The sequence below is a fragment of the Macrobrachium nipponense genome, chromosome 43 (genome assembly GCF_015104395.2).
Source record: "Macrobrachium nipponense isolate FS-2020 chromosome 43, ASM1510439v2, whole genome shotgun sequence".
In the NCBI taxonomy this organism is placed as follows: domain Eukaryota; kingdom Metazoa; phylum Arthropoda; class Malacostraca; order Decapoda; family Palaemonidae; genus Macrobrachium; species Macrobrachium nipponense.
Window position 1 is genome coordinate 7,085,848 of NC_061104.1, and position 24,178 is coordinate 7,110,025.

At 36.3% G+C, this 24,178-nt stretch overlaps 1 protein-coding gene across 1 annotated transcript in view; it reads right to left on the reverse strand.

The window, feature by feature from the left end:
• LOC135214027 (uncharacterized) overlaps positions 1-24,178 on the reverse strand; it is a 322,809-nt gene that overhangs the window by 21,770 nt on the left and 276,861 nt on the right. Inside the window, 10 exon segments of the mRNA XM_064248143.1 lie at positions 7,411-7,456; positions 9,710-9,968; positions 11,500-11,676; positions 13,555-13,824; positions 16,178-16,331; positions 17,997-18,204; positions 19,451-19,598; positions 20,876-21,073; positions 22,294-22,515; positions 23,006-23,209. Coding sequence (XP_064104213.1) covers positions 7,428-7,456; positions 9,710-9,968; positions 11,500-11,676; positions 13,555-13,824; positions 16,178-16,331; positions 17,997-18,204; positions 19,451-19,598; positions 20,876-21,073; positions 22,294-22,515; positions 23,006-23,209 — 1,869 coding nt within the window. The 3' untranslated portion in view covers positions 7,411-7,427.

A 24,178-nucleotide genomic window follows, 5' to 3' on the forward strand; every position in this document is an offset into this window, starting at 1 on the left:
AGGAAGGTATGGTAAAGGAGTCGAATCTGCCGTCTACTATTGTTGGATTTTGGGTCTTTGCCACGAATTCTGGGACAAACTCACACACCATTGATCTCCAACCTCTCGAGTGCTTTATGAGATATGAGAGGCCATGTAGCTCCCCCACCCTTTTGGTTGAAGCCAGGGCCAATAAGAAGACTGTCTTCAGGGTCAGGCTCCTATCCGTGGACTGCCTTAGTGGTTCGTAGGGGGGTTTTGTCAGACTACTCAGTACCTTGGTCAGATCCCAATCTGGGGCTTTTAGCTCCTTTGGTGGGCATGACTGTTCAAAGCTCCTCATCAGCATGGCCAACTCCCATGAAGACGATATGTCCACTCCTTTCATTCGTAAGACTGAGGCTAGAGCAGCCCTGTACCCCTTCACTGCAGATACAGACATATGTTTTTCTGTTCTGAGATATATCAGAAAGTCTGCTAACTGCTGAATAGTGGTACCGAGTGGAGACACGTTCCCCCTACGACACCAATCACAGTATGCTGACCACTTCCCTTGGTATACTGTCGCAGATGATTTTCTGATATTACCTGCCATCTGAGTTGCTGCTTTCTGCGAAAACCCTCGCTCTCGGAGGAGATACTTGACAGTCTCCACCCGTGAAGCGATAGGGACTTCACCGACTGGTGGTACCTCTCACGTGAGGCTGACACAGAAGGTTGCTCCATGGAGGTAACTCTCTTGGCACATCTACTAGGAGTTCCAGTAGGTCTGGAAACCACTCTGCTTTCGGCCATAACGGGGCTACCAGGGTCATCTTGAGGTTCTGAGACCGCATTACCCTGTTCAGAACCTGACGGATTAGACAAAATGGAGGAAATGCGTACACGTCCAGATTGTCCCAGGGGTGTTGTAGCGCATCTTCTGCTACTGCCTCTGCGTCCGGGACTACTGAACAATACACTTCCAACTTTTTGTTGTACCTGGTTGCGAATAGGTCTATGATCGGTCCTTCCCACAACATGAGCATCCTGTCCACTACCTGTTGGTGTAGGGACCACTCCGTTCCCAGAATCTGATCCCTGCGGCTCAACTTGTGGGCCACTATGTTTCTTTTTCCCGGAATATACCTGGCCTTGATGTCTACCAGGTTCTCTATAGCCCACTGGTGAAGTTGAACTGTCATCACATGTAACTGCCGAGAAACTAGGCCTCCTTGCTTGTTTATATAAGCTACTACTGTGGTGTTGTCTGACATCAATACCACTGAGTGTCCCTTTACTCTCTCCCTGAATTCTTGTAGAGCCAGGAAAGCTGCTTTCAACTCCAGCACGTTTATATGGAGTTCTCTGTCCTTGCAACTCCATTTTGCTGACACCATCAACTCCTCCATATGGGCTCCCCATCCTTCTAGTGACGCATCCGAGAACAGCAAGAGGTCTGGGGAGGATTGTTGAAGGGGGACACCCACTGTTCAGATTGTCGTCGTCCACCCACCACAGCAAGTCTTTCCTCACTTCTGCCGACAAGGGAATTTGCTCGTACGGGTGATCTACTGTTGGTGACCAAAACTCCTTCATCCTCCATTGTAGGGACCGAAGGTGTAGCCTTCCTTGTGGTACTAGCTTCTCCAGGGAGGTTAGGATTCCCAGCACCACCTGCCACTGTCTTGCTGGCTGTGTCTGCTTTCCCAGAAAGGCATTCACCACTGTTTGCATTTCTCTACTCTTTGGTCTGTCGGGAATACTTTGCTTGTGTTGTGTCTATATCACCATTCCCAGTATTCCAAACGTTTGACTTGGATCCAGCTGCGACTTCTGCTGATTCACCACAATACCTAGGCTGTGACAAAGCTGCAGGAGGGCCGCCCTGTCCCTGAGTAATTTCCTCCCTGGACTTTGCTATCACCAGCCAATCGTCCAGATATCTTATCAGCCTGATCCCCTGAGCATGCGCCCACGCCGACACGAGGGTGAACACTCTTGTAAAAACTTGAGGAGACGTTGTCAATCCGAAGCACAGGACCTTGAACTCGAAAGCTTTCCCTGCAAGACTGAAGCGGAGAAATTTCCTTGAAGACTGATGGACTGGTATCTGAAAGTATGCGTCCTTTAGATCGACTGTCAGCATAAAGTCTCCGATTCTGACTGCTTGTAGAACCGTTTTTCGGAGTTTCCATCTTGAAACTGGTTTTCCTTATAAACAGATTCAGCGTTGACAGGTCTATTACTGTCCTCCACTCCCCGTTGGCTTTGGGTACCAGGAAAAATCCTGCTGTAGAAGCCTTTTGTCGGACTGCATACTTGTTGCACAGCTCCTTTTTTCCATCATCTTCTTCACTTCGTCCTGCAGAATAATGGCCTTCTGAGATTTGTGGGCATAAGTGACGTGGGGTAATGGTTGATCTGTCAGGGGCGGGGTTACCTCGAACAGAATCAAATACCCGATCCTGAGAACATCCACCACCCACTGCTCTGCCCCTAGTTCCTGCCACACCTTCCAGTGATTTGCCAGGCAACCCCCCACTGGTGTGGCCGAGTGATGGGAGGCGCCCATCCTATCTTCTTGAGCCTCTCCCCCTTCCCCTATTGCCCCTTCCTCTGTTGTTTCTATTGTGAAAGGGCCGATGAGTTATCCTCTTTGGGGAAGAGGGTCTTGTGACTCTATTAGAGATGCTATGTCTCACTGGTTTCTTCCGAGACATCTGCTGTTGTCTTCCCTCCAAAGGAATAGTTTGACTGTTAGAGGTTTTCCTAACTGCCTGTTGCACCAACCTATCGTTAGTGTCCATCCTTCTTCTATCTATCGCTTCTTCCAGTATGACCTCTGGCAACAGTAGTTGCGATTCCAAGATATCCCCATTCCTCATTGCTAACAGGGAATCCAAATCCACATTGCGGCTTAGTCTAGCCAATGCTGCATCTCTCCTCATTAGCAGGATATTTGCCCAAACATTGGCACTTACGTTTGTCAGGTACGCAATCGGCCTTGGACCCTGACTGTAGTAATCTAATGAACAATGGTTCATCCACTACTTTCCTTGTTGCTTCCGAGGATGCAATTTTCGCCACTGCTGTTGACCAAAGGTCTAACCAGGACGCAGCCTGAAAGACAGAAGAAGCTGTTGCTTCTAACGTGGCAGCCTCTTGGTACGTTATCGAAGGGCACTCCATTTTAACCTGATCCAAGGTTAATCCAGGCCTTAACCTTACAACATTAGGGTTCATTTGTCTAGACAGCAAAGGGACCTTCGGTGTCGTATATTTCCTTTGCTTTATCATTGGAGGGGGAATAAATATTAGATCTTAAGGAATTATCCCTCCCTGCAATCTTTGCGTTTACGTGTTGCAAGACCGATTCCGCATGACTCGAACAAGGCAATTCATACGACACCTTGGTATCCCTCTTTAGTCCAAACGCCATGTCAATTCCAGGAGGAAGCATACTGGCCGGTGTTTCTGTCTTCTCCGAAAGGCTATTGAATTGACGAATCAAATCAATAACCTCTGCATACGAGGCCAGAAACTCTTGGTTTTCTCCTTCCTCCGGCTCTAGTGTACCACTCTCCGTCACGAGAGATGTTGTCTCGCCTCTATCTTCTGACAGACGGCCCAGAATTCCACGGCCGCCTGCCCCTACGGCCGCGCCCTCTTTGATCTTTGCTGGCCGCTGTTGGCTCGATCCCAGATAGTCAGCAGGGGAACGAGAACGTCTTACTCTTTCTCTGCTCACGGATTCTAGAGCGAGAAATCTCGTCTAGATCTCCAAGATGAAGGCTCCCTTAAGACAGAGGTAAGTTCGTCTCTATTAGCATTGGCATCGTTTTCGAGCGTCGGCGAGCCCGGCCTCGGCCTTCTATCCAGACGGACACTGCCTTCCACGAACGTATCCGCCGAGGTTGCCAACTCTCTATTTTTCGTACTTTTAATAGGAGCCTTATCGTCCTTCGTACGTATTTTGAACGGCCTTACGGGCGAAACTGGGACCTGCATTCCATCCGCTGCTGCACCTTTCGCCGCCAACGTCGATTTTACCAGAGGTATCGCAGTTTTTGCGATCCGAACTGGCAACTCCGCCTCGGCCGCTAGCTCGCCGGCCGTCCACTCTCTCGCTTGTTCGGACTCTTGCGAACGGCTTCGTCTGCCAACCTTGTGCTTAATAGCCACTGATTTTCCGACCTTCTTGCTGACTTGGAAATGACAGTCTTCGTCCGAAGAAGAGGAAGAATTGATTCTTCTCCTCTTGGCCCGAGGATCCGCTAGGAACTCCCGAATCCTCCTCCAACGCTTGACTGGCGCTCGCCGTGACGTTATCGGACTTAGCGATGACGCCGAACTAGAGGAAGAAGACGAAGAAGGCGAATCACACTTTTTCTTTTTGTCTCTCTTATTCATTCTCTTTTCTATATCCTGTAACTTCTGCATTACAGTTTGCATTGACGGATCAGAAGGCGTATTAGCGTCTGGGTGCAGCGAAAAAGGCCGAGAATCGGTCTGTGACGTCATCACGCCTGCCATCTCAGAGTGTGACGTATGTTGTGACGTCATCCCTCTCGTAGGGAGAGACTGAGAGGTTTCTGCTGGTAACCGCACGTTTGCTGCCAAATTACCTCCCACGTTCTGCATCGCTGTAAATACTGAGTGGGATGGTGAAGCAGCGGCATTAATTCCCATAAATTGCAAGCCCGGGGGATGAGGAACATTCAGCGCTGCCGGACCCTGCTGGAACCGTGACGTCATATAATGCGCAAGCAGACCATCCAAGGTTGGTACGCCTGGTAGGCCTAGCGCTGACCACGTACCATCTAACCTATGCGCTTGAGTAGCAGGAGCCTGGAACAAAGATGGGTAGAATATGACTGTTATATTTTTACATTATACTTTTATTCGTTATGGAGAAAATATTGGCAAGGAAACATAGTACTGTACTGCTAAATTTAAGCTGCAGTTGTAGCTGAAGTTGAGAAAACAATGTTCACACTGTTAATGACTGTATATTATCATGCATCAACAACATGATGAAACTCGGCCATAAATAATACTGGAGATGAATATTTGAATAAAAAATACCTGACATGAAAGAACACATTTTAACATTGTTTTCATGCCGATAAAAGATAAACCTCATATTATGATAAAATAAGGTGAAAATAAAGGACAGAATCTGTTAATGTTTTTTTACACAAAAAACATGCTCCCAACACCATCTAATTGAGTTCACAACAAGATGTATTTAAGTCATATTTCGACTTAAAAATAAACACTTCATATAATGAAAAAAAACCTTGCCCTATATAAATAAGTTTCTAGAGATTCATTTATGCAAACTAAAAGCAATAAGATTGCTCTGAATTGAGTTAAATACGGTGAAATAAACTTACCAATGCCCTCAGCTGATTTTTGCAAATCAAGGCATTGATTCCTTTGTTTGTATTTTATAATACAATAGTAATATCAAACAACATTTGTATTTTATAATACAACAGTAATATTAAACAACATACAGTATTATTGGATATTAAAAAGCGTAACTTTAAAAGATCCAAGGAAAAGATGCATATAATTAAGTTTGTATTTTATGATGGTCTTGGCGCTTAAGCCAACGATAACCAAATAACGGCGCTGTAAACCCTAGGAGGAGAAATGCCTGTTATGAATATATTGGACAAGTGCCATAAAACCGAAATGCCAATAACCAATCCCACTGATAACTGGGGGCTGCCTGTGTATTGGCTCAAGTCTTTGATACATTAGTACTGGAGCCATTCAGTCAACAGAAAGGGTGTAAAGTTGGATTGGCTCATCTTAAAGCTGAATCTGGCAAGGGCTGAGAACTGTACATTTCACAAAAAATATCTTTTCTTCAGTATCATTAAAAATTACTTACAGTCACAACATAAAATTACACAATTTTTCTTTGCTCATGATGCTCTGGCAAGAAGTTGCATCAGGCCTGGAAGTGGTTTAGCTCTATCTAGAAAATTGAGGTGGCATGTGCCCATGGGGCAAATAGAGCAGACTGCTGCTGTTGTTCCAATCACAGAGTAACTAATTACAGAACAAGTTTGCATCTAATCTCGAAGGAAACCTAATCATGAAGTGGGTTTGCAGCTGTGGTTCTAAACAATTAGTAAGCCTACCAATGGGTTTTCTTGGGAAGTAAACAGCCGACTACCTAATGACTCAAAACAGTTAGCTACCAAGTATATCACCTAATCTACAATTTCAAGACTGTTTACAGAGAGAAATATAATGGGAAATCACCAGACATTCTGCTCTTGAAAAAACAAAACTAATACTGGTATTTACATACTTTTCTTTACTATTACCAGCATTTAATCCAAAAAGCTGAATCACACCACGTGTGCTTTATTATAAAGGATTAGTTTATTCAGACCTCTGAGCCTAATAAAGGATTTCCTTGGGCTGGCTCACTATAAAAAAAAAGCCAAAATATAAATCAGAACCAGATACATTAATAGAAAAAACTATACTGCACAGGAAAATCACTAGCAACATTGTAATGCTCAAGCCGGACAATAGCTGAGGCTGGTTTGACAGCTAAGAGCCAATGAATCTGGCCCATACACCCAGTATTTGTCTACTTTAAGAAGCTCTTCTGCCTTTAGAAGTTTTTGTAAACAATTTGTTGACAAATGAAATTGGTATTACAAGTCCTGGGTTTGCTGAGAAATACTGTACTAAAATTTTGAACGCCGTAATTGAGGAAAGACATGATTTACCAATGTTTCGTACTTGAAAAGGTTTAAACCAGCTTGTAGCATGAACTTTGAATAGACTGACATGATTTAAGCACAGTACACTGTATTGATCTCATCTACAGGTCCAACACTCAAAGAAAATTTTTCTTCAATTTCCTTCCCACCCAAGCAAAGCAATGGTTTGTACTTCACAGTATACTATATACCTAATTCAAAACAAATTTTATTTTTCTGGATAAAAGACATTTCCTTACACTAAAGTCCCTTTTCCCCTTCCCTCCCTCTGACATTATGCAGTTGCATTTATTCAATAATGAAGATTCAAATGAAATTTTTTTTTTAATTTATATTAGTTTACAGTCCACTTGAGAATCATCTCCCAACCTCTAAAACTGCAATATTGTAATCTTGGTAAACTGTAAGTCATATGCCCCTTTGATAACATGAAACCAAAGTTAAAGGCTCTTTGTAAGGAAATACTTATTAGCTAAGAAGCAATCAAATTCGTATTGAAAATTTCATATTTAAAACATTGTATAGTATAGTCCATTATACATTTAACAAAAAGTTTATAAGTATAATTGGGATATATAATCAGACATACAAAAATGCATAGAGACATACACCTACTCAAAAGCTTTAAATGAAAAAGCAAATGCCAATAATTCTAGCTCAGAAATCAGTGAGCTTTTTATGGCCTGGTTCAACCCACCTGTTTCTACTGGCCAGCTACAGGTGAGGCTCCACAGTGTTGTGAGCTGCAACATGGAGAAAAAACAAAGAGAAAACATTCAACATGCAACTACTGACTGGCATACTTTCACAACCAGAGCTACCATGCAAAGTTTAACCAACTTGTTTATAGAACACATCTAGGTTCCATTCCTTAAAATGAAAATGCTTAGATTTCTTATAAACTAACTAATTGGTCTACTTGAGTACGCAGCACTTAGTTCATTGCCAAGGTACAGTAAATGGCAATTTATAAATACTATGCCCAGTAAATCTGCTCAAATGTAAAATGTATGTCATTTAAACATACATTTTATTGGTAAAGCAAACTAGCATAAATAAATGCCTCACCAGCTAAAATGTATTTTTTTTCTTCACTTTCCAATTATAACTAAAAAGCAAGCTGGCACTAGAAAATTTATCAAATATCTTAATTATTGTGAAGTAGTTTCACAATTATTTTTGTAATATATTACTTCATCACTGATACAAAACAATCAGCTAACATATTAAATTATTCTGCAGTAAGAGAGGAAATTTGCAATATAGTACTTCAATTTTATGAGAAATTTCAGTGAAAAGATACAGTCATTTACATATTAGTTTAAATAATGTCTCTAAGACAATATATTGTATGAAAATGGGATCAAAACATCTGCATTTTTCAAATCATCAGTAATGTTACATTTTCACTGTTGTTGGTAAAGTAACTGTGTGTAGCCATTATTAGCCATAACTTGAGTGAAAAGTAAGTAAGACTAGATCACAATGTGCCCTATCACATGTATTTTAATGCCATGTATAAAATGAAAGGGTTAACATGACATCCTCTCTCTTATTACATAAACAGATACGAACATATATTGCAATATAATTTAGAATACATAAAGCGACTTTGCCTATACGTACGTATTTTAAGAAAACCGCTATTATGATTAAGGATGAAAAAAATGTTATATTATGAGAGATTATGAGTTCTATCCTACACAGATAAGAATTCAACAGGTCAAAGAAAGCTCTGCATCAAAAGGCATCTTCACTTCAGGAATCTTACTCTGACAAAAGCCTTTGGAAATTTTAAGAAAAGTTAGCCATGAAACAGTGAAAAAAATGTATCAGAACTACAAGGTATCTTGCTGAAATGTGAAAAGGATACTGTTACTGTCACATTTTTTCACAGCCTAAAATGATGTAAAAAATAAAATGATGAATTACGGTTCTGTATTCAAGACAATCATTAATTTATCATGTTTGAAGCTTGTAATGATTAATTGATAGCCTCTACTAAGCTAATAATATTGTACTCAAATTCTACTTGTAACTCCTCTTAAAAAATATCACTTACAGACAGATCCTAAATGACAGCAATGGAATATAAAAACATTTTGTTTGTAAATAAAAATTTTATGAAATTTTAACCATCTCCAATAAATTGCTTACTTAATTCTATATTGTATTACGATTTGGTAGCTCTGGTTAAAAAAAAAATTACAAAAAATACAATAAATAAAAAATGACATGCAGTTAAAAATGGTCATAAAAGGAATAATGCATCGAAGAACCATGCATGTTTCAGGATACTGTAATTTGAATATCAACAGAACAGCTGACAACTTAGAGAATACTGCAATATCCATGCATGGCTGACAATGATGCATTACAATGGAAGCATGTGGAACAAATAAACTTCATATGTTACATATACTTTGAGGCAAATGACAATGTACATTATTACATGTAAGTCTTCAATAAGTTAATAAAAATAAAAATAATAAAGCCTTAACATCCATGCAAGGTGGAGTACTGTGATAGAAAATTACTGGTAAATGATAGCATGGAACAAACAGTGTGTATAAATGGTTCTAGAACATTAAATAACTGCTCTTTTGTAACAAACATTTAATGTATCTTCAGAATAAATCTATAGCATAACTTGAAAATACTCCATAAAACTATGTCACAGTTACAATTATTATTTTTGTTTAGCAATTCCAAATGTTATCCATGTAATTAATCTGCATTTATTCCTTCATTGTAAAACAAAACTTGCTAATTCAATTCACAAACACAAATGCACATCCAACTGCAAAACAGAAAATTCATTCTTTTGCAATGTATTTCATGACCACTCTAATGAGATTAATTCATGGTAACCATGTCCTGTAGAGGTTAAAAGAAATAAGTTTCCACTAATAAAATTTTAGCCACTGATATTTGGGGAAATCTTGATGGAACATGCAAAGCAAAGGACCAATTACAGTATCAATTTTATATCGTACCTGCTACTACACGACTCTTCTCCATGACTTGACGAGCAAGAATCTGATTAAGAGCTAAAAGATGTTCTCTCTCTTTTTTCTCTGCTGCAAGCTTGGCTTTGAAGGCTAAAGACGAACTTACAGGAGTTTCCCCATCTGGCCTAGGAGCGTCAACATCCGCCGTGACTGTGGTTTGTGTTTCAGAGAGCATTTTACGTATTGACTCTGCTTTCTGCTCTCTGTGAACACGTTCTTCTTCAGTTGGTTCTTTCTCATCATCCTTTGTATAGAAGTAAATTTTAGGTTAAAATCTTCAAGAAATACAATCAAAACTAAATCTCTTAATGATAACTTAACTGCATAAACCATCAACTTCTTTCAAAAGAACACTGCTTAATTTAAATTTGGTTCTCTCACGGCTGGTTACAAAGAAGTCCAGAATAATTGCAGATATTGCAAAGGAATAATTTTGTATTCTCTTAAATGCCAGTTTTAATGACAATCAAAATAATCTGGGAAACCTCAATCTACCATACCAGTCAGCTGTGATCCAATTTCATTGAAAAGACTTTTAACACCAGTCTGGGATTACGAACTCCAGGTTCATAACCTATATTATTTATTATTTATGAAAAAGAAATTATGCCTTTAAATTAAAATACCAAATTTGTGACTAATTTGTATTTTTCATAACTAACAAACCTGAGGTCTTAACATTAGGATTTACTAGCGCCAAGCTGGAAACTGGAAACCGGTAGAATTAAAATTACACTTGTGAGATCCAGGGACTAATGGCATCTATACCAGGTCACGGGGCATGTATACCCAGAATGCCCAAGGCTACCTGTGACCCATCAGTTATTTTCCTACCGCCTTTCCTTAATTTACTTATTATCTTCTAATACTTCTATCAAAACAAAGAACTTCATTGTTGCTTAATAATAATAATCTAAAGGAATGGCTACAGATAGCTTCAGCTGCTTTATTGGTGTCTTATTTTCTTTAGTAAAAAATAAACTGGGCACTCAATAAACTCTGAACATTTAAATCTGTTTCAGGTAACTTGCAGAATGAATACTTGAATTATATAAAAAAAAAACAGATGAGGGAATTGGGCAAATTTTACTGTGCAAGCCTCAGCTTGGATCATCTTAAGGAGGGTGGCTGCTAACAGGTGTTGCCATGTGAGTATAAAAAACCTATAGCTAAACACTTGACAATGCAGATTTTCAAGATCTGGTTAAAATAGCTTTAAACTTCAGGCAATTTTTTTTTTTTTAGGAAAATGATTTCAAATGTTTCATGTATATTTTCAGGTTACGTTAAAAGCTTTGGGAGCCATAATTGTTTAAAGCAAGGTCCCTCTTGATGTGATGACATGCACCAAAGTTTTAACTTTCTAGAAAGTGATGAATGAACGAAGACATAAGAGGAAAGATCTAAAATAAGGAAAGTCCATAATTAGAATAAAGCAATAAACTGTAGCTAACCTACAAGTACAGCACCTCAGTTGATCAAATGAAAATGGAATAGTGCATGGAACTCCAAACATTTACATATTCAACACTGAGCAGGGCAAGTGAAATGTACCAATATTAATTAATTAGTGATACAATACTGCAATGGTGATGCTAGCATTATGTTAGTTCTGAAGTTATTAACATATGATATCTTATGTTAAAGTATAATCAGTCCTCTGCAAACACATTTATGTATACTTCCCTGGGAGTACATTTCAAATGCCCCCTATGTATAGAAAAAAGTATAGAAGCTCATAAAAGTTTAAATCTCTTTAGATTTATAAGCTTTACCTCATCCGGCATATATCGTTCTGGTATGTATATTTTATCAGGAGCACCTAGGACAGAGTCAATAGTTGTTTCATTAAACCTCAAATCTCTGGAACTAAGAGTTGATTTGACCACATCTGGATGATTGCGAGGTCTTAATGCACGAACCATGTCACAGTCGTCACGAGATCTTGCACCCTGCAAAAGTTATACATACTTGTGTTAGCAAAAAATTATATTTCTGCTAAAAATTAATATATTTTCTATTCCTTTTTAAACATATATGCACCATCAAAATTATTCTAAAAGTCATTTAATAAAGAAGTTCATTTCATTAACATCTTCAACCCTATTGTAAACAGACTTTTATTCAAAGAAAGGGAAAAGAGAATAAATATGTATGTCTGACTAAAATATAACCAAAAACAAATATCATGAAGCACTGAAGGTTAGTTGTCCATGATGAAAAACTTTCCTTTGAAAAATGGAAAAGAGGCCTATTCCTTATTATGATAGATTTAGTGATTACATAAAAATTAGGATAAAAAAATGATTGCAAAATTATTTCACAAGATTACCAAGTGCCATTTTTCCACACTTATGTTTGGCTAAAAAGTGGTAGGAGGGGTAAAATTTGAAATAATATTAAGTTACATTAGTTGGGCAACCCAATATGTACAGAGATGACAGAAAATGTTTAAGAAATAAAAGGTAGAAAGCAATGCAATGCACTTGGGGCCGAAAGCAATGTAGAATATGTAATTTCATTAAAATGAAAGTTATGAATATATATATTTATGCAGTAAAGGTGTTTACATAATGCTGAAAAATGATCATGAACATGATCTAAAATTGATTAAACTTTATCAAAATCACAATCATGATATTACATTAAATTCTTGAAAAAAGTTCAAATTTATATAAAAGTACATACTACTCTACTCCTTACATATACATAGTAATTTCATCTTTCCTCTCTCTTGCAAAGCATAATACAAGCAATGGGAGCAATGTGCATTCTAAAATTATCAAAATAAATCAAGTGGGTTGTTGGCAGAAGAGTCACTAAAATAGTCTTCCTATATCTAGAAAAAAATAGTAGCTTCATTATGAGACACTTCCTCTTGGAGCATGTTTCTCTTTAACACAATTACACCTAAATGGGACAAAAATCTTTCAAGATCACAGTAAATTAATAGTATGTGTAGTTTTCTTTCAATCTATTTGACTAGCCATTTCAACCAGTACTGCTGATTTACATCAGTTATTCCATTTACAGGTAGGACACACAATGAATTCTATCATGCTTTGTGCATATTCAGCCTGAATTACTATTGGTTCCAGGTCTTCATCAATGCCTGTATTCCATGATTTCCCAGGTCTTCCTACTGCTTTTTAATTTTCTACCACCATATACATTGATTTTCTGACTAAATGCTCACTATTTCTCATCACATTTTTAAAACCCTCCTGGCCAATCATTAACAATTTTGCATCTATTGTACATATGATAGCAAGTGTTTTCCAATTTTTTTATTTTTTAGAATTTGGTATGTTGAAAATACTTTTAAAAGCTTTTCTTCCATATGAAGCAGCAGATTCACAAATGCATTTTTACAGTTATTTTGTATAGCATGTACATAGGTAACAAACGGAATACTCATAAGAAAATAACAAAAATCATAAAGCCCTCATATAACCAAGTTAATATGAATCATCCAAACTATTCACATTATAAGCCTTTCTCACATTCTTTGAACCATTCTATTCATTCAAGTGTGAACAACTATATTTCCAAACGTTTTATAAACTGTGCAATCAACAGCAAAATCTACTCACAGTCATTAATGCTACCATAGGACTATAACAAAAAACTGAATCACCTACCAAAAGAAACTTTAAGAAAAGTTTATTTCAAAATTTTTAAGCTGTACAACCATCCAGTTCCTAGAATTATGCTAAAAACTAAACAGAAATGAAAAATTAATCACATATCCTAAAATGTACTTAAAGATCAAAATTAATTTTGGAGCAGAGAGGACTTGGCCATAACCCACATAATTTCAAATACTTTACCTCATCAGCACCAGTGTCTCTGGTTTCAAGAGCCAAGGGTTGACTACTGGATATTGTAAAATGTCGTCTTTTTTCCTTGGGTACAGTGCGCCGATGCTTTTCTGCCTCAGAGGCCATTTCTTTGATAATTTGTTGTGCTGCTGCACTTTTGAACACTGGGGAAGGAGGATCCGACTTGGAGGGGGACGATGGTGGGGTCTGATCAGCTTCTCGAGAAAAGCCAAAGAGCTGCTCATGAGCGCTCATTGGCCGATCTTTGGGATTCTCATTCTACAGAATCAGAACAAAACAATAAGCCATGCATTACAGATACACTTTGCAACATAGAACACAATGGAACGTACAAAAGAACATCTAAGAGAGAAAAACGAACCATACTGCATTTTAAATTATGGCAAACAGAAAGTACATAATACTCAATAGTACTATATCAGATGATAGCTACAATACTTTATCAAACATATCCACACAGCTAAGATGATGTTAAATCAAAATTCAGCATAGCACAACAGAGAAAATTTTAAGTCATCCAATTTCAATGTATTTTTAAAGCCTGTAGTCATGTTGATTGTACCCTGTATTGAGTTCCATGTGCTTGTTAAATCAAAATCTTTAAAAAATTACTGTCACATAAGTGGTTAGAACTGTTGATACAGAATTGTAAGCAAATTTCCTGTATGATACACTACAAAGCATATATTTGTCTCGTCAAAATCTTTACAAATTGATTGTCAAATAAGTTACTAATTCTGCTGAAATGTAAGCAAATTTCCTCCAAGATAATCTACTAAGCATGAACTTTTTAACACTTCATAAGACAACTTGTACGTATACATGGATTTGCACTTCATTGTTTTAGATACAACCTAAAATTCATGGCTATCAGTAATAAACTGGGTTCAAAATACTGTACAAATGTAGCAATACCACACAAAAATTAAACTTTCTTGAAATGGAAAGGATGATTTCCAACAGTACATTTATACATAAATACTCTCACTTACTAATGGAAGATAATAACTCTCACTTTATGAAAGATGAATCTGTTTCAAAGTTACATTCAATAATACAAAGCAAAGAATTTGTTTACTCTACATGACACGTTAAACAACACTTCTAGAATACTTTCAAGTTTCTTTTGCAAAAGTTTAACATTTCCTTAATATTTGTGAACAGGATTTCACAAACTACTAATCTTCAAAATAATCATGAAGTATATGGAAGCAAAATTCCATATTTTCAAGCACCACTGCAAGCACTTTAAAGTAAGCCTCAACAAGTTTTAATATTAGTAATCTAAATTGGGATCATTTGTAATTTATTACCAATGTGATTTGAAATAAATTATGTGCAAGTGCAATGGAAATTTTTAAATGCTCTGTATTCGCTTAAATGTATTTTGCTAATTATATGAAATAGCCTGTAAAGTAAAGAAATTATTATTTGTACAGCAATGTGATTTGTAACCAAAAGCTCAATCATGTTTTTATATTACGTGTGATAGCCAATTTATATCATCAGAAGTACGTTTTATCATAGCAATTATAGGGCATTATTAAGGGAAAAGGGAGGCAGCAACAACTGATTCTAGAACACAATACTGTAACATGGTAACCATGGTACAGGGTTTGTAATTCATCTTTATCTTTAATAATAATTCCTGTGTCTTAGTGCTATGTGCTGTATACTTAAAGGGCATAAAAAATACTTTAATAATTACTATACATTTATCCGCAGTAATTATGTGTTTCTGTTTACTTTCAGTAAATATGCATCCTTAATAATTTGTTTACTCATCCTAAAAATAAATTCATATATTTTCACTACATACATTTCCCATTTAAGAGCTATCCATTATTTGATAGTGACAACAATTCTTAAGTAGATATATGAAATATTGTAACAACTCAATAAAGTTTTATTTAATTACCTCTTAACAGTCCATGTCTCCTTACAAATCATTTTCTACAATTTTACTTACTTTCATCTAATAATCAAAATGAAAGTTTGTGTTATGCTCCAGTATGCCATTTCATGAATACTACAATAATTTAGTTGTGATATCAATGATTTCATAATAATTTCTTTAACTGTGCAATTCCAAGCAAAACTGATAAAAGATAAAGTGTATTTTACTGCCCCCCCTTTTCATAATTATATATTCTGCTAACTTCTTTGAGGTTATCTAAAAGCTGAAAAACTGCAGAATGCCTACACGTAAGTACAAGAAATACCATTTCAGCTGATATCAATTAAAATGCTGATATCATCAGTGTAAAAAAAACAATGTCATGTTTATAGAAAAGATACATATTGATGTATGAAAAACAGAGTACCACATCCTTTAAATTGTTTTGTTAAGTATCCTAAAGAATATAATTTCTATTTGATTGTTAACAACTATTTGAATGTTTAATTGGATACATGCAAAATTTATCATACTTTATAATAAAAAAAAACGTGCATCACTCTGGTGCAGAATACCTTACCTGTACAAAATTCTATGAATACAGTGCAACAAAAAAACAGAAGACAGTTCATTACTAGATTCAGATTTTGTAAGTCTACTACAAAACTGCCTTAAACTATCACACTACTCACAAGGTACATAAAAACCACACACCTTGGCTTTCCATCCCGCTGACTTTTTGAGAGCTAAATTACTTGGGCGAGTCATTGTCCCTGTATTCCCTACACTAGTGCGCATCATAGCTGCCATCATACTGACACGTTCTCCAGGCCCATTACGACCATAATTGCGAGGTAAGGAGGCAGACCTGAGTAGAAAATTTAAAAGTTCATAAATGCTTTCATGTAAAGTGAATTAAGAATTCAAAAACTTACAAAAAAGGTAATTAATAACATGGTATAAATGAAAATCTGAGGATATTCTGCAGGCTCACTGACTACTAATGATAATGATGATTACTGCATGCAGCATAACAGAATTTACAATTCTGAAATAAATGACCTGATACTTCTGATTATGAAATCAGCACTTTGGAATATGACTACCTGATTTTACATTAACCATAAGGAAATGATAACCTGCTAACATTTGTATTATGAAAAACTTCTGAAAATTTCTCAAGATCATAAAATGTATTTAACACAGAAGCTGTTAATTTTTGCTCTTAGTTTAACGATTCACTTCTAACAGAAAAATTTAATTCAGTTATGAGTTACAACTTATTGTTGACAGTATCAAGGTGATTACGCTAAATGGTATTTGTAATTCTAAATAAAACGGAGCATAGCAGCAACTGCAACAATAGTCAGCCTTATCTTCAAAACCATTATCCATGGTACAATGCTTCAAGTGTTTTCATATATTTGAAATTCAAGATTATCATTATTTCCACAGAATCACACTGTTTGTCTCAAAACAGCTTTCATCCAAAAGATTTGTTATTAAGAAAAAATTATTGCTGGAACATGATAGGACAATAAACTGAGTTAGCTAAGTGAGAAGAGACCAAGAAGAATGGATGAAAAGTAAAAAGCAGAAAGCATAATAGCTGAGGCCAAATGGCCATGAAAAATAAAGTTTTAGTGCTGTCTACAGTGCCTTGTATGGGAAAATTAATGAACAGTAACTGGTTGATGATTCTAACAAAAATAAAAACATGACAATAAATGCAGTAAATGAAGGCAGTCAAAAGGCAACTAACATCATCATGTCATGATGGTAGGTTCCAAACTGTTGCCATGATAATCAGGGTCACTATACTTTTCAAAAACGTTATAGGCTTGATTCTAATATACCCTGGCACATAGTTCATCAAATTTTCATATCGATTTCATAAGAAAATAATGAGGATTCTTATTTTCTAAATCACTGAAAACTGATTAAAATAATCATTCATTGTCTTTTTGATAATCATAGAGTTCTAAAAAACCAAGTCACCAATGACTGATATGCAGTAACTAGTTGGTAAGTGAAGCTTTCATTCTTTTTTTAGTGTACACATTTTCTCCATTACATAAAAGCATTTATCTATCCTATGTCAACATCTAAACTAACTATAAAAGTTATGTAATGGACATAAATTGTACCCAATTTTTAAGAGAGCATTTCCAGTAAAAAGTCTCACAATAAAAATAAAAGCAATCCTTAGTAATGACAGGTTTTATAAATATTCCACTGAAGGAACTGTTTAAACATACTGACCTGATTCTTCATGAGAATAAATATTTGACAATGACCAAAGTACTTTATCATTAAATTTATTTTTATTGCTAGGATATGATAGCCAGGAGATTCAATATTTTCAACATGTATGAAGAAATAAGGTATATAATATTTGCAATATAAAAACTATGGACTATATCTCTATCAAAGAATAAAATGCATGAAGCAATGTTTTGTTGATGAGCACCAAATCTGTGTGATTCTAACGCTAAAGGTTTTTACCACAAAATATGTCGGTTAATAATTATACCTAGATGAAAAAGCTGGAATTGCAGGTTCAGTTTCTCCATCTGAAACTTCTTCACTTTCAGCATCATCCTCAGCTACATTGGTTAAACTATCACCAATCATTACCCGTTTACCTCCAGTAGTAGTACGATCTTTCTTGCGTTCAGTAGACTCCCTTTTAACTATACGAACTGTCTTGATTTCTAGAGGTTTTTCTTTGGGAAGTATACCTGTGAAATATAAAAATTAAAACTCAAACAATGTTAAAAATACAGGGTGTTCCACCTAGTTTTATGTTTTGTAGATTTAAACTACTGACTTACTAAAGCAACTTGCTTTGGTATTCAAAGGACCGGTCAAATGAAAATTTACCATGGGGATTATCTTTTTCCCTATGGGTGAGAGATATTCTCAATTACAATCATAATTATTATTAATTTATAATATTATAGCTCAACTAAAAATTCTTAATTGGATGACATTAATCTTGGAATGAAGGATGCCAAAATCATCTTGTCTGAATTGTAAAGCTTCTGCCTAATTATTGATTTTACAAAATGAAATTTATTTTTTTCACTCGCACCCGTTTTATCATGCATAACATTATTCAGTGCTCTGTAGCCTCACTAACTTGCTGAACCTGAAAGACAAGAAACCGCAGTGCTTTTCAGACCATGCACCAACATCCCTGCAAGGCCTCATTCTTTAATCATGACCATGAAGAGAAACACCACAACAGTAGGGATAATGTAAAGGAAGGTAGTTGAACAAATGAATAAAAATGAATGGTTCACCCCATAAATTGCAAGATGCTAGTTCTAGAGATGCAGCTTATAGTAAATCAGTTCACAACACAGCTGCACATAAAATCAAGGCCCTGAGGGATGATGAAACATGATGTGGGCATGTGCAGTGGGCTCCTTGTCTTTCAGAATTTAGTAAGTTGGTAGTACTGAAGGGAATAAGGTTATTTATGATTACTAAGTACAAAGAACAAACTAAATTTATTGAAAATACTTACTGACTACCGTGGTTTCATGAACTAACCAACCTCTATTTTACTTTAAAATTGTCATGTACAGTATAGTATCCACTCCTACATCAAAACTAATATAATACGCTGATGGCAACGACAACCAATGCTAATTCAACACGAGTGTTAAAAAAATATGGTTCACTGAAATCAAAAATAAACTGCAGAGAAGCAAACGATGCTAAGGATCTTATAGAAAATATATAAAACACAAGAGATTGAGGTTTGGAGTAGCCATATAGCTGAGAAATCTAAACCGAGTGAATTTCACCTTAAAACTATTCTCTACAGATGTTGTTAAGGATCTGGCATTCATTCCTAGCATAATGGTTAACAGAATAAAAATGAAAAATGTTCTCTCATTGCTTAATACAGTATGCACTTAGTGAAATACTATGGGTTGGTTGTCTTAACAATTTCAACTAATCCAAAATTATACTAACCATAATAACGTTTCATTCTGTCATCTGCGTCACTTATATCCAGATGACTTCCCGAGTGTTGCTGTTCCTCTCCATCAGGTTTATTGTCCTCTGCATCTCTGTCCAAACCCAACAGAGCAGGGTTTCCAATATCTCCATTCATTAACGGCTGAAAAAAGGAAGCAATTCATCCTTGCATTATACAACTATCAAATAAATCAACATTTTTTGAAGGATCAATGAATACTCAAGCCTGGTGTGCCATCTCATTTCTCTTTGTCTCTTGATCCCAAATGTAAGTCATAAGAGGTGACTAAGAGTTAAGTATCCGATTCACTCTTAAGTCAACAGAGGCATAAATGATTTTAGGGAATTCATCTACATCACCCATTATGAGCTGAGTATGCTCAACCTTGTGCCATGAGAGAGAGAGAGAGAGAGAGAGAGAGAGAGAGAGAGAGAGAGAGAGAGAGAGAGAGAGAGAGAGAGAGAGAGAGAGAGAGAGAGAATATAGCAATACTACTCTGTATAGTATGAAATATTTATGAATGTGTAAATTAAATAATTCTTTGTTCAAAGCACACTTCATTGTGTTGGAAAGATCATACTAGAAATAATAAATCTGTCTGAGAGATGTAGTGCCCAAAGGCTAAAAAAGAGTAAGTTAGGGAGCACCACGTACAGCATGCCTTGTACTAAAAGATCTTTGTAGACATTACTTTTGCTGTTACTTTTCACCTGTCCCTGTTATTTTCTTCCAAGTAATTTCTTGAACTTTACCTCATTCAATTTTCAATTAAGAAAAAAGGCTTGCTGGCTTGTTAAATAAAATAATTATAAAGGCCACGTAATTAGGAGAGAAGCAGATAATCAAGAGAAGTAATTGATAAGGAAGTAGCTCAACAAAGAGCGGTAAAATAATGTCCAAAAACCATGAAAAAGAGCTTCGGTAAAGACCTAAATGACAATCCGTCCAAAAATGCACAAGAGAAGAAATTGAAGAGAACTCACTTAACATTTAACCCTCAAATGGGAAAATCTGATGAAAAACAACTATGATGATTCAAAATCGCTACCAATAAATTATGGGTTACCACATTCTGGATGAATAAATTTATGAGATACTTCAGATTCTTGGTCCTTGGTTAAAACCGATACATAACTTCTGCTGAAAATACTTAAACTAAGAATAATTTTGCAAATGACTATACATTACAATAAGGCCAAGATTAATATTTTAAGTGTTAGTAAAGATCTGATAATTACACAAATCTCAACTCGAATTGTCACATTTTCTTCAAAATCTGCTTTTAATAACTTGAGTTTCATGCTGCAAAATTCTCAACGTTTCAAAATAAACTGTTCAATATCTTTATTCCATAACCATGCAAAACTGTTTTGTAAACTAAGCTTCTCAATATCTGATGTTAAAAAAGAGCTTCTTACTTGTTTCAGTCTAGAATCCTCATAAGATAGAATTCCATGAATGTATCTGGAGTCATTTTGTAGGAGATCTCCTGGAGATGGTGGGCTTTTTGCATGCTGATGATGATTGTAAGTACGCATATGTTCAGGAGGTGGTGGTGGTGGTGGATAATCTGAATCATTGAAGTCAGGACTCTCTGGATAATCAGTGGGGAGTCTCTGAAATGGAAAAAAACTCGTCATTTTAGGTGGAATGGGGAACACCACATGAAAAGGTAAAGTAGTCATTTTAAGCAAAATGGGGAACACCATATGAAAAAGTCCCCAATTAATTTGTACTGTTCACATCTTGACTACTTAAAAATCCTTATCTTTATCTTTGCTAAAATCCCTATTGTTACTGAAAATTAAATTAATGCACAGAACGCAGCCTTAGCAACCTGTAATTTTGTACCCCAAATATGCGTGTTGAAACAACAAATAAGTTGTGAAATTTAAGAAGCAATACGTCTTGAAATGATCACTATCTTCTTAATCAACATCATGAACAGTTTTAAGCCTGTTTGACCCTTATTAACCTCCAAAATAAAATCAGTTCTATCCACTCCCATCTTGCACATTTTCCCTATGTCCTTCTGTGCCCCACTTCCTATTAATTTCAGACGTTGGAAATCTTGCTTCTTGTAATACTTAAAAATCGTTAGTAGTACTTGTGCCATGTACACTAATTGCTTAATGCCAACCCTTCTTGAGTAGTATTGGAGACCAAATGAGAAAATATACATAAGCTAACAAAACTGATCACAAAGTAAAACTTTACTTTGAATTGAGTTGTTCCTTCACTTGAGACCAAAATAATCACAGTAGTACTCAGTTCCTTTTCAACCTTTTTTCCACCACCCACAGGGCCAGTTTCCTCAATGTTTTTTCCTTTGCTCCCTCTTTAGTTACCACAAGCTTTGTTATCCTCATGTTGATTTTCAGTTGTTTTCTCTCCATTGTTTCTTCCATCTCTACAATTTTTTCATTTGATTCTACTGTTAATACACAGCTAAGGTGCTCAGGGCTGTTCCTTGATGGACACCAACATTTGTCTCAGATTCGGATAAACCAGCTACTGTACTTTCATAACTTAGGATCTTGTAATACAGTTAAATAAAATCACTGTTCAATAAGGCTTTCTGGTGCCCTATGCTTTATAATCTCCATCCAATAGTATTTTTGGTTCTTTCCCAAATGCCTTTTCAACAAAGAATAGTTACTGTTACCACTGAAAGCTTGTGGTAAAAGTGTAGTAAAAAAACTTATTTCCCATATAACAGTATTACATGTAAATTCCGATGGATAGGTATGAGGGGTTAAATTACAATGAATTCCCAAAATCACCATTGTAAATATACATATGTAAGTAAAATGCAATATTAAAATTGAACTCTTACCTCATCTTCATATCTAGAAGCATTAACATAAACAGGTGGATTTCCTCTTCTTCCTGTTTCTGGAAGATCTAACCCTCTGTCTCTTGTGACCATAGCATCCAGGTCTGTCTCAAGCCAAGTGCTTTGAGTTCTACGCCTGGCAGGTACAGGAGCAGCTCCGACTACCCCTGTTGGGGAGGGTCTAATTTCAATCCCTGGATTTGCAGATGTCAACCTCTGGATCTGGGAAGCATAGGATACAAAATGAAGGGTTTGCAAATATACAAGCTGAACACTATCATATGTTCAACTGTTACCAAAACTGTGACTGCTGCAATGATATTCTAAAATTTTTACCAAGCTAAATCTAAGTTACTTGCTTATAAAATTTCTGTATGAGAGAGAGAGAGGGAGAGAGATATCCAACTAGTATTTTGAAAATATGTACTGTATTGGGAAATTATTATATCCAACTATTTTGAACATATGTACTGTACGTATTGGGAAATTATTATGTAAGTATATTAAAAGAAAAGCTGACAAAAATTAAAATTGATAAGAATGAAAATCTGTAGCAAAGCTCAAGCAATCATGAGAAAATGGGGATAGATGAAGACCTAAACATTATAGGACTTGAGGCAGGAGTACAGGACAGAAGAGATTGGAGAACTCATTTCACATATGGATATAAAACTGCTGATGATACATGTTTCATTGTATTTTTTAAACTAACCTGATGGCTGAGTTCAATTCTTCTTCTCTGCAAGTCTTCTAAAAGTGTTTGGACTCTAACCATTTCAGATTCAATGTGACGAGTCTCAGAAGAACTACCAGATTCCCTTTGAGAATTCTTTGCCATTGCCATTTGTATTTTCTGCCGGAGCATCATCATCTCATGTTCCAAACGACTATTCTCTGCTGCAGTTTCCTCAAGTTTCTGACATGGTAAAAATATAGCAATATAAACACAAAAAACACCTTCCATACAAGTAATTTTTTCAAATACGTAACTAGCTTTGTCATACAAACCAACTACGTATGTACTTATAAATAGCCAGCCAGTACTCCTGTGGTCTTCCCAAATCCAAGATGATCTATTCTCTATTCAAATGAAATTTGTCTGCTGGCTAGCAGCATTACACATGTGCTTCATGGTTCCTTGTCCTATGCAGCCAAGACCTGGACTGAGAGGCAAGAACTTCAACTTTATGTACCGTAATAGGTTTGTAAAAAAAAAATTCATTTTTGCTTTTAAATATTCACCCTTTTACAACTTGCCCACTGCTTTCAGATAGCAAAAACCTACTGAAAAAATTACAAATTTACTATCATATCTCTAAATACCTAAAGAATACCCTTTGATAAATGTAGTAAAGGGCCATAAGAACATGTACAGGCAAAAATGCCTGACAGTTTAGGTACGGCAAAAATGCCTGAAAGTTTACATCTTGAAGGATATCTTCAACTGTGGGGGGCTCAAAGGCCCTTCATGATACTAACATCTCTGGTGTGCCAGAAACACAAAACATAAGTCAGCACAGTTCAAGCTACTACTTGCAGTGCACCACTGATCAGCCTAAGCTACTACTCAATGTCTACAGGTTAATGAAAGATGAGAAGGATACAGTGATGAAGCCTTGAAACTGTCAATCTTAAACTGAAGCAGGTACTACATATCCCAGGGTAGCAAAAGGCCATGATGAGCAGAGCAGACCAACTGACTATCACATCCTGAATGGTTCATTAATGTGTAGCACCATTACTTTATCAAAAGTACCAAACAGAATAATTTTCTGACAGTGCTTCTTGGGACATCTGTACACACGAATAGTTTACATATGTCATCTCCATAGTCCTAGGTTCCTTAATGATAGGGACACTGAGGAGAGAAAATGGTCCTTCCCTC